At 35.8% G+C, this 16,561-nt stretch overlaps 1 protein-coding gene across 1 annotated transcript; it reads right to left on the bottom strand.

The window, feature by feature from the left end:
• Window positions 1-796: 796 nt before the first annotated feature.
• On the bottom strand, window positions 797-16,343 carry Su(fu) (suppressor of fused). Its single transcript, XM_071591967.1, has 8 exons — window positions 16,167-16,343; window positions 13,741-13,833; window positions 13,407-13,594; window positions 9,066-9,297; window positions 6,189-6,611; window positions 5,801-5,947; window positions 4,298-4,556; window positions 797-1,258 (listed from the first exon to the last, which is right to left on the bottom strand). Exons 1-8 carry the CDS (start codon window positions 16,316-16,318, stop codon window positions 1,187-1,189), a joined length of 1,566 nt encoding a protein of 521 aa, XP_071448068.1. The 5' UTR covers window positions 16,319-16,343; the 3' UTR covers window positions 797-1,186.
• Between the last annotated feature and the right edge of the window lie 218 nt (window positions 16,344-16,561).

Genomic DNA, 16,561 nt, shown 5'->3' with positions numbered 1-16,561 from the left:
CTTAAGGGAGTACTTTGCTCCATAAACACACTGAATAGGTCATCAACAAAATCTGCCAATATTTTGAGAAGGTTTATAAAAATATGCGACACAAGTACAACTTCACATCTCCTAGGATATGAAGCACCAACACCCATGTGTTCTCTGAGCTAGTAGTTTGACATCAATTTTATTCCTCACTTTAGTTGAAGAAAAGTTCAGTTGTGTTGTTGTCACCTTCAGTTGGCCCAGGAACCCATCTGTCAGCATAGGGCTTTCGTATGCAGGCAAATAGAAGTACTACTTAGTGTCCTCTTTCAATTTAAAGGAAAAATAACTGTTTTAGGAAATTTCCTAGCATTTTGTGAATTCTATTAGAAATTAGGACTCTTGTCATGAAGTGGACCCTGGATCCTATGCTAGACCATGAGCATAGAATTTGCACGTGCCGTCAATTAGAGGGAGTCCTATTTATTGTACTTTGTCAAGTTTAAAGAGAAAAATGCTCTAGTCTAGTACTTAGTGAATTCTATCTAATTGAAAAGATGACTCTCGTCATGAATAGCAGGCCCTGGATCCTATAGATGGGGTATTTATGAACTAGATGTTTCAATTTTGATGGTATGTGCCTTGTTTACCTAGAGCTGGCAAAGGGTGTCAATCTTACTATAATTATCCTTTTCAAGGAGACTTACTGGAAGTTAAAGAAAAAATAGCTTAATTAACATAGTAAAATAATATTTCATCCATGAATACAGCCTCACCCTAACCATCAAATTATTTTTTCCCCGAGACTGAGGGGCTCTGAAAATAATAATCTACAATTTACACAACCGTAGGTAACCAGAAAAATCAACACCAATCGAGAGATTATTACAATGCCAGGAGCATTTTTCTTGGAAATTCTTTATACATATTAATTCACAAAGACATTTTTTATCAATATCAAATGCACAAAGTACACAAAAACATAGAATATCAAAATACACTTATCGGATGCATAAATATGTTTTCTAATTCACACTTGAAAAATACTACAAATATTATGTTTTCCTTATTTACATGTAACAATAACTGACATTCAATTGTTGGATGTTTAATCTAATCTTAACTGTAGATTATAAAACAATGAAAGGTATAAATTAATTATGCAACAGCATAAAATAACAATTCTTATGATCTTCTTGATTTAGTAGTCATGGAAGCTTTAAAATTTGTCTGGAACAACTGTTATCGCCAACTTGTGTTCAGACCAAACAAAAGTTTGAGGTAGGCACATCTGTAATCAAGCAGAAACATTTGGGTCAAAATGAGGGTGATATTACAGTGTATATTAAGTTTTAGCATTTTTATGATATGATTTTTATTCATTCATTCATATTCTAATGATTTTTTATTCATTTAATTTTTAAGCTGCCCCATTAATTATTTTTTTGGATGTTGTGCCATTGACATGAACATTTTATACCACTTGCAAGCAAGGTCTTTGACAACTACCAAAATATGTTAATTCTAATATCTTCAAAAATCGGACATTGCCAATTTGACCAACAATACAATACCAATAATACAGGGTGGGGAAGAATGGAGTTACTAGTTTCAAAAAAATCACCGAAGAGCGTGCAGGTAAATTAGTGGAGTGGGAGTAATTGCATTAGCTGGGGGAAAGAACATCATTTTTAGTAGTTACCATGCAGTGGTCTAGTGAACATCAAGACTTTGCCATAGAAATATTCTTTAAGAACAAAAATAGAGTGGTGGCAATGCAGAGGGCACCGTGGTCTGGCAATGAAGTGCACTTTCACCTCTCCAGCTCAGCCGCCCGTCGTTCCAGCCAAATCCTGGAAGAACAATTTCCTGGCTGCCTGATCTCCTTAAGAGGGGACATTCCATGGGCCCCTCAATCCCCAGATTTGAGCCCATGTGATTTTTTTGGGGATATTTCAGAGCTGAGGTTTACAAATTTAAACCAAGGATCTTGGAAGTCCTTAAGGAGGTAATTACAGATGTCGTTGCTGGTATAATGCAAGATATGCTGATAAGAGTTTTCGAAAACTTTTTTGAATGACTCATCATATGCATCGCTCACCATGGTCGTCACCTGGATGAAATAATTTTTAAAACCTAATGAAAAAGAATGGCACTGGATGTAGTTTTCAGAAATAAAAACCTTTTTTAATTAGATTGGTTGGTTTTTTTTACAATTCACTCGTCAAATCAGGGAGTCCATTCTCCCCCACCCTGTACAATAACACCTTCATTTAGCAATAGGATAAACATAATTACAGTTCTTTATAGAAGTATAAAAATAGAAATATAAAATGTTTTATTGAATACATAGTTTTTTATTACCAAACTTCACTTGGCAGTTTACTTTCTCATATTTTATTGTTAATAGCAAATTGCCAAATTAATTCATCCATGCATGCACTTAATGAAATGGGAAGGTATTTTTTTTGAGAATATGAATTTATTAAAATTTTTTGCACTCAAAAAACACAAACTGTAAACAGCGTAGTATTTTGCTTTGTTTAAAATATACCAGTCCAATTCCAGATATTCACTTGGTATTTAGTAAGTAGTAAGGTCATGTATTCTATAAGGTGGAACTGCATTGAAAATATAATTGATACAGTGCCTAATCATGGATAATTATTTTCATTTGGCGAAAGCTGTAACTTAAAACAATATTTTAATGTTTTGAAAACTCTGCATTTATATTGAAAGAGGACGGTGAAGATGGGAAACCTCAACTGTGACATGGAGTGAGGAAATACAGATATGTTAAGAGTTGAACAAAGTGAAAAAGAAAGGTACCGAGGATTAATGAAATCTTTAAGATTAGGGTCCACCAATGGAGTTCAATATTTATTTATTTCGCAATAGCCCGAAAACAGCACATTTTGGCCTTCACATCGGACTATTTTCAATGATAAAAATGGACACAATTACAAACACCTAAGCCCTAGGTCAAGGAAAACCCACCAAGGGTCGAACCTGCGACATTTAGGTTGGAAGATGAGGATGTTACCCTGCTGCCACCATGACCCGATAGATAAATTACAAATAGAAAGTTAAAACAAATCGGTGCAACCACAACAGTACTTTCTCCAAAAATATTGAAACACTGACGAAAGAAAGCATATGACACTAATCTTGCAAAGTTAATTTAACATGAGGGATGCAGTAGTCAAAAGATTGAGAATGAAGTAACTGCACTCTGAAAGAGTTACTTCTTATAAGGCATTCATATAACTACTTGCCTACGTCTTGAATTATTATCAGTACAATGATGAAAATACTTTTTGACCATTCCGCTGTGAAAAAGGTATCACTTCAATGTCTATGAGGGTGATCCGAAAAGATTTTGGCCTGATGATGAAAATGACAATTTATGCTTTAAATTTTTTTTTTATTTTTCAACATAATTGCCTTTAATATCAATACATTTCATCCAGCGGTGTTCCAATGCCATTATCCCATCTCTGAAGTGTTCTTCTGGAAGTGCAGCTATGTACTTGTCTAAAGCCATTATCGCTTCTTGAATGGACAAAAAACATTGACCAGTGAGGAACGTTTCTTTTCTCTGCATGCTGGCTTTGGTTTCATGAATTTTTGAGTCCAGTTTCATTAGAAGGCTAGAGTAGTACCCCTCAGTAAGTGTTTTGCCTATTTCATGATAGTAGATCAACAGATTTCCTTCTGCAACCCAAACCACCGACATCATGACCTTTCTCAAATGACACCGAATCTACCTTCTTCAGAGCTGACCAACCGGCCTCTATCCATAACATGGATTGCTGTTTTGCTTCTGACATGCACGTCGCTTGTCACATATCAAAGCATAAAATTGCTCTTGCTTTTTTTTAAAGCGTGGCAAGCACTGTTTGTTAAATGTTGTCTGAATGTGTTTTTGATCCAAAGTGAGCATGCGTTGCACCCATCAAGCTTTGTCATGTGCAATTTCTACGGCAAAATGTAACTGATGCATTCTTTTGATATCTCCACATTATTAGAAATTCTATGCACCTCCATACACCGATCTTCTAAAATCATATCGTGCACTTTTTCGATGATTTCTGGTGTGGTTGCACTATTAAGAAAAGCCCTTCATGTGGATCATCTTGGCTGCTTTCACTGCCACGTTTAACTTTAGTTTAGAAACACAGGTCACCTGCTAGTCATTACCTTGGGACATATAGATACCACAAATTTTTATGTATGCTCTTTCCAAGTTTGCGTACGTTTTACTGCTCAAATGCAATTCTGACCTCCTTACACTAATGACTGAAAATAGAATATCTTTTAGGTTAAATACCTTCATTTCATTCTCAGCAGTGTCACTCTCAATAGGCTCAATTCCACACTCTGGTGACAACTTTATCAGTTTATCAAATGCTTCACCCATCTTCTCAACCATTTGATCATCAATCAGCAGCTGAAGCCAACCACCATGGGCTGCATAAGGGAATTCAGCATCAACCATTGTTCCAGTAACTGAGGGTGCAACTAGGGTGATTGCATCATCCCCTAAAGCTGCCTTGAAGGTGAAATGGCGACCATGCTTTACTCTTCCCCTGTGCCAAAAAGAAAAAGAAGACAAATTATGTAAACTGATACATATTATAGTTTCTACCTTTAATGTGCAGTGTCTCAGGCTTAACTATGTGGAATTTCTCCATATTGCAAGGTATGATAAAAAACTCTGCAACTCTACAATCCGTAATTAATTAACACACAACCATGGTCTTGCTGCCATGCAGTGTCATCACGTCCCTGACCATTGTGCTAGACCTGTCATTGTAAATTGTAGAAATGCTGAGTTTTTTACTCTTCCTTGAAGTTTAATGTGCAGTACAAGAAAGTTCACACAAATCAAAACTCATATAAAAAGTATCGGGACTGAAATTTCACTTAACAAACAATTACCACCTATGTTCTGTAATGATACACATAGTTTAATAACTTAAGACTGTTCCAAAAATATACATTCACTCAACTGCTAATATGACACCAATGTCAACAAGCGCTTTGAATGCCTTGGGGAATAATTTGTCTCTGAAAAGATATGTCAAACATGGGCTGCTTTATCATTTGCATGATTTTCAACAAAGCAAGTATCAAGGGAACTAGCATAAAATGATTAAATTATTTGATAAAAGTAACAGTTTTGGGTTTTACTTGGTTCCTTCTTCAAATTCTGTCATCATAAGGGTAATAATATAGGCACATTGCCATTTCACAAATTGGTTAATTGATGAACAACCAAAACCATGATGCACATCAGCGAAACTATAGTTTTGTGTCAATAAATTATTTAGAGGATTTATTTAATGATTTTATTGGCATGAGATTGAGGCTTTATAGCCCCTTCTTCCACCTAACCCCTATAAATACATGCATACATGAAAGACAATTACAAACGTCCACAGCCTAGGTGGAGGAAACCCCACCTGGGTGGGAATTGAACCCATGACCTCTGGGATGACAGGCAAGGACGTTACCTTGCTGTATATAGGGCTGGCTATGCTGGATCATGAAGTCTCCAAGCATATATGACTTATATTAAATTTTCTTAGGATAATAATACCTTTTTTTTTGTAAAGTAGTAAGAATGTCATCATAAGAAATGGCAAATTTGAAAATCCACCCAACGTAAAAACTATGCTGAAAAATTATGCACATGCAGTTTGAATCAAAATGCACCCTCTGTATATATTATGTAATAATAGTTTAAATATTTTCTGCTTTCCGAACAATGTACATTGAGACTAAATAAGCTGATGTATTCTTTATCAAACAATAAAATGAAACAACTTACCTCAGCGCAAGGGGAAGGATGCAAGCTGCTTCCAAATTTAAAGTGATATGAACACCTTCCAACCTTCGAACTCGCAACAGCTCTGTGGATTCCAGGAGTCCAGCCCCAGCACTTTCACGATCATATGACCCCCTCAGCCGTGTGCTCCTGGGGATGAGTTGATTAATTGTAGATATGGAGACAATACATCAAAGGAAACATTACTTGACTTAAATTATCCATTGGAAAGTAAGAAAATGTATATCAGCACTTCATTACACTTACAATACGTAATAAATATTCAATATGAATATACAAAGGTGCTTTGTCTGAGAGTATACACCGTCACCAAGAGAAGATGCATGGTAAGTCTTACACTCTATTATACACTATTTTAAGCAATACTTACTCATCCACAGCATCTCCTTGTTTCATGAATGACCTATCAACTGAAGGAACAGCAGGTTTTGGATCTAAGCCTCTCTGGAGCTCTTCTTTGATCTGCCTTGACTCTGGCTCTGATATCTTTGGAGGCTGTAAGGCCCATGTTGGGGACTCAGATCTTGGCTCCTTCTTGATCTCCTTGCCCAATGGTTTCTCATACATGGAGTCTGAGGGTGAGGGGGAACGCATGGAGGAGGGAGAATGTGTAGGCGATGCCGTCATAGCAAAAGAAGTGTCTTCTGTCCAGGCACACCACCTGGCACTCACTCCACTCAAGTTAGACCCATCAGTTTCTATGCCATTCTCCACTTCTTCCAGTGCACTTATGTCTATCTCAAACATGGTCTCACCACGGCGCATGTCTGTCACTAACCAAGGACCACCGGCTCTGAAAAATTTCACTATGAAAATGACTTCTTCCATAATACACCCAGGAAAATATCCCTTAACTTAATTCCTCATCATTGCAGTCAACACTTTCTGTTTATAAAATGTACCCATAGGAATAAAAGTACACATGTAGGTTTTCCCTGGCTAAAATCACAGAGTCAACTATATATTCATTTTATTCTGCTCACTTCAGCTTTTAAAACCATGAATTAATAATAAATATAGTGGGGTTGTAGTGCAAGGTAGTGTAACAAGCAAGAATTACATTAATTCCTTTCAATTTGAAGACACCAGGCGAGTCTTTTTACATTATTTAAAGCATTTAACTTTAACGGGCTAAAGTAATTTCCAACATTTAAAAATAATGTACACTTCAATATGAATTTAACTAACAGGATGCAGCGACAACTCATGGCCAACTTAAGCATGAAAGAAAAATAACAAGGATGAATGAGCAGCAATTGAAAAATGCTTCAAGATTGGTTCATTTTTGACATTTTCCAATTCTTTAACTTTATCGTACATTGCAATATGGAAGCAATATTTCAAATCACCATGGCAAATTTTGCTCATTTCTCCCAGAGTGGAACTCCGAAAACTTTCAAAACCACAATATATTAAGTCCCACAGTTTAAATTTTACACCCACAATAGAATCCTTAAAAGTAGAGTGACATTTGAGATTTTTGGTCAAATCAATTGAGGAATTTAAACAATTACATCCCACAGATTGTTTTAATATGATATTATCCATATACTATTCGGCGTAATTTCTGTCCCATAAGATGCACTCGCATATTACGATGAACTTTGATTTTTCAGGCTAGAATTCACAAAAAATACTAGGATCACACAGAAAAGGATAAAATATTTCATTGCTAACACTTTATTTGAATAAAGCGGAATTGAAAATGAGCAACTGTATCAATATTTATTCATTGCAGAAGCCCAGAAATGTGTCATAATGCTAATCAAAAACAGTTACTTTTACACTGGGAGTTTCAGGGACTTTCCTCATACCCAATATATCCTCACTTACATCTAGCACATTGCTTATGCCAAAGTTTTTACAAATCTAAAATAGTCTCAATTAATGGCTTCAAGTTTAAATGAAATACTGTTTGATAATCTTCTCTCTTTAGATCCCATGAGGTTATTTTAGTTTTTAACTTTTTATGCAATACTTACTTTCTGTGTGTAAAAGCAGACATGAACACTAAATAGAAAGGAAGATATTATGCATTGAATGACACTCTCATACTACTTAAGGTTGGGTACCTGTAGACACAAGAGTTTATTGGGAGAGATACAATGTATTAGTATAGGGGTGACCCCATTTGCCCAATGTGTACAAGTTTAACACCACATGTGAGATAAAACTAAATTGCATACATTTACGACTTACCAGAGAATTTTTTTTGGAAGTAAGCTCACGGAAAATGAAACCTACTGCGTATTATAGGCTCCAAATAGTGTCATTATCAAAATTTTGACTTAGGCAGCCATTTTCTATGCCTGAAGTAAGAAAAAATACTTTATAATAAGTATTTTTCCTGGTAAACCAGTTTGTAAAAACAAGTATAGGATGAAGATATACAGGTACACTCTTGGCCCATGTGACGCAGGCTGATTTTAGAGCATATTATTATTACGTAATCTACTGGTTAAGTTGGGTTGTGGATGGACTCAACTACCAAATAAAGTTTCTCCAAACAAAACATAACCAACATCCTACTCTACAACAAGTCCCTCTTCATCTCTGTATATGTACTTCCTTCATCGAATCAAACATCCCTATCCTAGTCCTGCCCCATCCTTGTTTGCTCAAAATTCTCCCCTCGATCACAGTCTTCAACATCCCACTGCCGATCAATATTCACTTAATCCATTTTTCCTGCCTTCTTATGATTTCTCCATACAAAACCCTCTCCTCACCCACCATACCTAGCACTTCCTCATTGTTTTCCTTCAGGTCTATTTCACCTTCTCCAAATCTACATTTCAAAAGCCTCCAATCAACATCAATCCTCCTCCTTCAGTGACCATATTTTCACACCATACATAACTATGCTCCATATCCAAGTTTTGATGAGCTTTTTCTGAACATCCTTACTCAACATCCCTGTCATTAACTCTCTCCTCTCTGTGAAAGCCTCTTAGCATAGTGCACTTCTTCTCCTTACGTCCCAACCACTTTGACCATTTTGGTCCAAAACACTAATGAGATTCATCAACTGTTCCACCAGCTCTAGCTTCTGCTCTCTTATCTTTATATTAAGCTTAGCCTTTCTCTTTCTGGAAACTGGTATAAACTGTTTTATTTATATTGATTCTCATCCCATATGAAGTCAAAAAAGTGCATCTTATGGGGCCCGAAATACTTTTCATATAATGGGAGTCCAAAATAAGTGACTCTGCAGATGTGTGAATCAGAGATAATTATAGGTAATCACCCAGGTAGTCGCCTCAGGATTTCTATGACACCAGGACCATTCCAGCGTTGAGCAGCTTTCAGCTCCTCTGCACACACACCCACTATCTGGACAAACTTTACACAGCCAAAAGAAGTTTCCAAAGGGGTGTTCAGCTGAGGGTCTTCAGCCATTAGCATATGTCGAATGCGAGATTCGCTGCCATCTAGAGGACAGTGCCATGATACATGGTCACCAACACACAATGTGTTCTCTGAAAGAAGAAGAATTTATGTACTCACTGCATATAATACAGCACATGCCAATACAGAAAAAAGTAAATTACCTATGCTTCTGAGTTCAACAATGTAATATAAAATAAAATGTGATACACCATAAAGATGGGTTAAGCATGGTTCATTTTATTAATTCTTGCAAAAAATATAATTTCTAAGGTCTGCTTCTCTTTACGTGCCCACCAGTGAACATTTTGTTTACATTGAAATATTGATTAGGCATATGTGTAGGTTTATGTTGTTGCAATTATTGTTTTCAATTGAGAAGGAAAATAATAGTGAGTACAGATTATATTTTGTAAGCTAACAGAAAATGTCAAAGTTGGATAATGAATTATAAGTGAAAGCAGCTTAATAGTATCTGTTCATAATATAAACCTCATAAACTGCAGAATAATAAACTCACCAATCAAATCTGCCATAAAAGCATCACGTTATTCCTATGGAAGCATGTTAGATTGAAAACATAACATTATGAGTTATTAATTACAAATTACAACAATGATTTCTCTGGGCACCATTCCCAGAATCTATTGAACTATTTTCAAGTCCCTGGAGCTTTCATACGCCAGGAATTATAATGATAAATCATTTAAAGATTCATGGTCATCTATTATTCTTTCATGTGAAAAATTATTTCGTTCAGAACTTTTCCAAATGACAAGATGAACGAACGTATTTCTTCATATGATTGTAATATGACAAGTACTCTGAGCAGAAAGGAATATATGATAAACACTATGAACATAATGGATATTTAAAAATTACAAGGAAAGAGATTTTAATGAAATTTACATGAGAGGCCAACAGCGAGGGCCTTCAAAATATGTCCAGAAATGCACACATACAACTTAGCGTTAATGGAGAAATGTATGCCATAAAAAGAAATTAGCAAAACACTTAAGGGCTAAAGATTGTACCAGTGACTTTATTATCCAGCATGTTTTATTTCTGGTGGAATAAGAACAAAGATGGATGCTTCGAAGCAGCTAGAGATAAGGACAAATTTGAGAACAGGGTACCAGGCCAATGAGTCAATCTTTTCAAGTGCATTCCTTCTCCTCACTTGATGCTCCTAATCAGAGCGGAAACTCCAAACTTAAAGCCTCATCCCTTACTCAGATAGAGCTGAACACTCCATACACTTAACTGGCAACCACATGGCCCCCACTGCATCTCCCTTTCCTCAACTTTCTTACCCAGACTTCTCCTTCCCAAGGAACCTACCCATCACCACACCCACCTAATCACCTGAGCATTCTACTTCACCTGCCTCCCCTCCCTCCATATGGGTATATACAGACGAATTAATCAAAATATTGTATTTAATGATTACCCAATGAAAACTGAAATATTGGCAACAAAATTTTGTGAACTAACATATGGTGCTTAAATAAGTTCAAATGAAGGGATCAAGGCTTGACCCTTGAACCTTCAAATTCAAAGTTATATGCCCCATTTGAGGTGTCAGGATAGCCCACCAAATGCACTTGGCCACAGATCATGAGATCACAGGCTCCAGTTCAATCTGCATGCAACTTAATGGGAAACGTTAAGTAGCAAATGGAAGAAGATGGCCATCCTACCAAGTGATTTTGCCTATTTTAAAATTACATATCAGGATAGCTCCTAGAAACGAGACATGCAGAGGTTTATTTAGAGAAAAGGGTTTTGGAAGTCATGTTTTTCACCATCAAATAGAGCTTTTTTGTGCATCCAGGGAAACTGGATTGTCATTCTGTCTGTCTGATGACTAAATTGACATGACAAAAGTAGCAGCATTTTCATTGAACTCTCTTTCAATGAAGTTATTAAATAATTTATATACCATGTCTGTGGCCTCAAAAGCCTATCTAGCATTAGCTAAAACAAGTATTATAGCTCTGTTTTTATCCTACAAGTAAACCCTGTAACAAGCAGCCACGTAGTTACAGATAAGACAATATTGACTATGATCAAAATCATTGAGAAACTTTTCTTTAAATTATTGCAAAAACCCAAATAAAAATTTAAATAATTGAGAAACCAAACTAAGGCCAGCTTACTGTTCTGGAAAAAATATTTTTGTGATATCAACCAAATGATTCTGACAAGAGAGATAAATGGTCATTACAAACAAAGCCCTACAGAGTTCATGGCGTTCACAAATCTTTGGTGAAGCTAAAGATTTCCATATGCATCACCTAGGTTTGCACCTAAGACCTCCAGTCAACAGCCAAACATTTACACACTAGACAGTATGAGTGTATGTGCAGGTTCTCTTACGATCCATTCTTGAAAATTTTATTCTGTAATGCTATCTTTTGGTGAGTTGTCACATTAAGAGTCACCAGACTTTCTGATCTGGCTGTCTATGGATTTGAAGTGCTAGCATCGTTGAATCATGCGTTCTGATTGTTAATGTAACAGTACTCTTCTGACATTCACTGAAAAATTGCGTTTGAGAAGAGTTCAGCATCAAATTTTGTTTCAAATTAGGCCATACAGCCGGAGAAATGTACAAAATGGGGAAAGTAGTTTATGAACATTTTGACAATTTATGATGTTTTATGATTGTTTGAATTACTCAAACCTTTTTGATAGTACACTCTATTTTGAGAGGGCATAAATGGCACTGAAGACTCTCTGAAGGCATCAAAGGTGAGAACAAATCACACAAAATAAAAAGTGAAAAAAAAGCCCTAAATCCTCGCAACAGCAAGATTTGTTTTTGAAAAACACATCAGGGAACTTTCAGGACTATAAAAAATTAAAGTGAATTTGACAGTGAATTTAGACAATTTGGGCAAACAGAAGTACTGCACATGGTTTGTAACGCATGCCCTTCATTCCATATCATCAAAAACATACCAGAGTGGAACTCAAGATTTTTACAGAACAAGACATGTTATAGTTGACCCAAATTGTATACAAAACTGATTTTTATTGGTGATGGATGATGGTTCTTTTCGTGCGAACATTTCACAAAGTGGCTGAGTACAGTAGGATTGACCCCAAAGAAATTGAAACCAAAGAAAGTGAGCATGTAATGTGTGGGGGAAATATACCACTAAATCTTTTCTTCAATTCCAAAGGAATAATTAATTCACAAGATGATAAGACATACAACTTTGATTATTATTTCACGCCTCAACTTTTAATGGACAAAAAATAGTTCCAATTCAGCAAGAAAATCAAGAGCAAGGTTCCTGATTGCTACTACATGATGATGCCCCAGTCCACTCATCCAAGATTATATGTGAGATTTTGGCTGCATCTTCCATATACATGAGATTTGGCTTTAGCTGGTTATTCCCAAAAGTTTAGTCCGAGATGAAAGGAGACCATCATGACGCAATACAATACATCCAAAGGGAATGTACCATGGTTTCAAAAGTGGTTCCACAAAGGGAACACAGCAATTATTTTCAAAAAGTTTTAAATCGATTCCACCAATGCGGTAGCTATTCAGAGGGAGACTATTTTGAAAAAAAAATAGTGAAATCCTGAAGATAAATTCCAGCCTTGTTGTTTTTGTGAATACAGTCCTAACTGAACCTGAAGACTATCATGACATCATCTAATAATAAGTATGGGAAAAGTAAATATGAATTACAGCACTATCTGAATGGATCTTTGAAAAATGAAGGGCCTTAGAGTGAGAGTGCACAGTGGTTGAGACATGGAATGCATATCCATGGTCCATGTCATAAGCCATAATTGAATTCTTATTGATGCCAATTCATTTTTATATTGGTTATGATACTTCAGTCTTTTATTTTTTTGAAAATTACTTTTAACCCAGGAAAGTGGCAGTGTGTTTTCATGGTTAAGTATTATTAATTATTACTGGTTTCAGTAGTAACCAACAGCTAACAAAAACATATCAATTGCAATTTTAACCAAAACACCCATTACGGATAGCAATTTTGCCACTTTTTGTAATTGTAAAATACATAAACTTTAGAAATAAAAATTATTGCATTTATTGATCTGATTAAGGTGTACTTCATTTCCTCGTTATATTATATAACTTATAAGTGAAGGACAAAAAACATTGGTTTGACAGGTCTATTTGACTTTTTCTCAAGCTTTACATTTTCCGTACCTGAATTAAAAACATATTTTGCTAGTGCTTGCATTAGAGCTGCCGGCCAGGTGGGTGGAGCAGTTTCTTCCGGTTCCCGTTTGGCACGGAATGTCAGTTCAAAACCAAACCCACTGGGTGATCCAGGCACCACTGGTCCTGAGACATCATGAACACGGCCATCTCCATGCAGGTCTGACAGACCAAAGCTATAATAAATAAAATTCTTTTTAAAAAATGTAAACAGATCAATAATATCCTATGTCTAAAGTACTACCGGAGCAAGTTCTTACAGGAAATAATTGAGTCCACAGTTTGTTTGATTAATGAATAAATAATTATACTGATTTATCACCTGATATAGTGCCAGTGTGGTGGTATATCTTTTTCAGGAACTCCAGGATTAGCATACATGCTAATGTAGTCCAATGGATCTGGACCACCCAACCTTAAAATAGAAAATAAAAATTAAGAGAATGTGCCCTAATAATTAAAATATTATTTTTTTCTTGCCATACAATCTTATGAGTTTTGTCAAGTAAATTTCAGAGTTTTACTGTAGGGTGTATATTCCTTTAATATTTGACACACCTCCATAGTCAACATGACATACACAACACATAAGGAAACATACTTCAAAGAATGGAAAAGATTGCAAACCACAGATATTAAAAAACATCAGAAAAAGCCAACATTACTGAACTCATCGCAATATCAGTTCATGTCCACCAATGCCCAAAAATCTCCTAAAACCTCACCACCACCAAGGATAACCTAATACTTCCTGTCTTCATAGTGTCTAGCATGGTAAGATATAGATGAACCTTCATATATCCTCAAAGTTATTTGAATTTTTTATTTATTGACAACTAACCCTTACTTTCCATATCTCCCTCCACTCCTCACCAGCCACACTTGATCATGTTGTGAGTGGCAGTAATAATATATTAGAGCATAAATATGCCACTCCCATCATAATAATGCTAGAATTTTCTTCCCTTTCTTCTCATTGTTCACCTCACTCATTTCCTATCACCTTTCTTTCTACCTTGGTATCTGAAATTGATTATCTGCTTCCATTGTCGTAATCAACATGTCTTTTAACTTAAAAATTCAACCAGGTACAATACAACTAAACAAAGAGAGATATATATACCTCCTTCCACATAACCTCATCCATTCTCTACCAAGATCAAGAAGGTACTGAAGATTCAATTTCAACTTCCCTGCATTTCACACTAAACCATTCCCCTTGATTTCCTTCCTTAACTTTTCCATTTTGGCCAAACCAGCCCAATAAACTTATATTGGTTACACCTATGGGGTCCTTTCATAGGATCAAATTTTAAGAATGATGATATTATTTTTGTGTGCACAGCCTCAAATCTTTAAGTAGAATGAATGTTCTAGGGGAAGAATTTCCAACACATACGGCCAATTTTCAACTTCAAAGAGAAAGTGAAGTAAGAAATATATGAATACATGAACAAGAAAAATAGGGAATCTAATTGGACAAACCATGGGACATTACAGTTTATTGAATATCAAAATCGAAAGACACATTTGGGGGGGGGGCTTGGGAAGAATTACAGAGAAAGTTCAGTAAGGAATTCAGAGAAGCAGGCGATAGAAAATATAATAATGGAGAAATGAAGAGACTGGCAGGTAGCCTGCATACTAATTTTCATATTCATAGATAACTATTGCTGATGGTTGCCCATTTCAGGCATATTATATGAGTATAATATTACTTTCAAGAAAAATGAGCACAAATATGATTTGTTAAAATATACATGTGCTTTAACTATATTAATCGATTTCTTGGGAAATTTTTCAACCAATATTTTTATTGGCACTTCCATTAAAATGAATAATGTTAATGAATAAAATACTACAACCTCTTGTCTTCATAATGTTGACCTTAATACACAAACAATTGGGGGAATATCTAGTCCCTCATAATTGAATACACACTTTCATTCAATCGGAAATTATTGGGCGAAGGTGTCTGAAAAACAACAGGGCGTGATAGCTAAACTTCTATATGATACCCTCTCCTCATACTACGGTCCATTCGTGGCATAAAATCTGTAGGAACATTAGCCTCTTTTTTCCCCTCTTAAAATTGGGAGTGAATAATTTTGCCACCCGAATTATGTTCGGCACTGTGGTAGTTAACAAGAAAATTTGACGAAAATGCACAAGGCACACCGGGCATCGTGTTCTTAAAATAGGATACGGGCGTCTGGAAAAGGGGCGTGTTATAGATCCTTCTGCGAACAGATGCGAAGTTCACTCAAGCATGAAAACATATTTCTGGTCGCCACATCTGAAATAAACTAACTGAATTCCCAAGAAATATCGCAGGACAGAATACAATTCTTAAAACTCCCAATAGACCGACTTTAGGCAAACATTAAATCGAGGCCTATACAATTGAAACTTTTATTGTACTTCACTTCAATTTCAGGAAAATATTTCACCATGTGATTGCTCAGGTATTGATTTGTATGCGAATAATAAACGACATCACACTCAAAGAAGCAATGGAAGTGTCTACGCACAAAATAAGGTACGTGATGAACAAAATGACTTAAAATGAAAAACCGTGAAAAAATAATCAAAATAATAAACTGAAGCATTTCATGAACTCCAAATCCGAGACTGATACAGGAAATGTATGATACAACAGTTCAAAGAAATGGTATTTCAAGCTTTGTTTACAAAACATTCCATGTTTTGCATAAGTAATTTAGGTACAAATGAAAAAATTGTACTTACCAATATTTCACGAGGGCTGTAACTTGTAGAGGGTTCGGTTGATCAGGATAAAGGTTTTTACAAGCGGAATATAATGCTTCCAAGCCCAATGGAGTCGGTGGCAATACATTTTGAGCAATACCCCGGGGAATAACCTTCTCCCGTTCCTCCATTTTTAATTGGAAGACCGTAGCCGGACCAGCCGGAGCCAGTCTTTCTTGAAGAATTTCCACATTCACTTCATAGGTGTCACTACCCATGTGTAAACAACTGCAGGAAAAGCAGTATGGTCCAGTTATTGCCCACAATCAAAGAAAGAAAGCACAATTACCAGCTGTTATTTACAAAAACAAAATTGAGCAGCAGTCTTCATTGGAAAGAAAAAAATCTTCAGAGCAAAGCACTGAGCATTTAAA

This window comes from Hetaerina americana, unplaced genomic scaffold, assembly GCF_022747635.1.
Source record: "Hetaerina americana unplaced genomic scaffold, ioHetAmer1.1.p SCAF_5, whole genome shotgun sequence".
NCBI lineage: Eukaryota > Metazoa > Arthropoda > Insecta > Odonata > Calopterygidae > Hetaerina > Hetaerina americana.
Note: the sequence above shows the minus strand (reverse complement) of the source record. Positions and strands in the feature narration are given on the sequence as shown.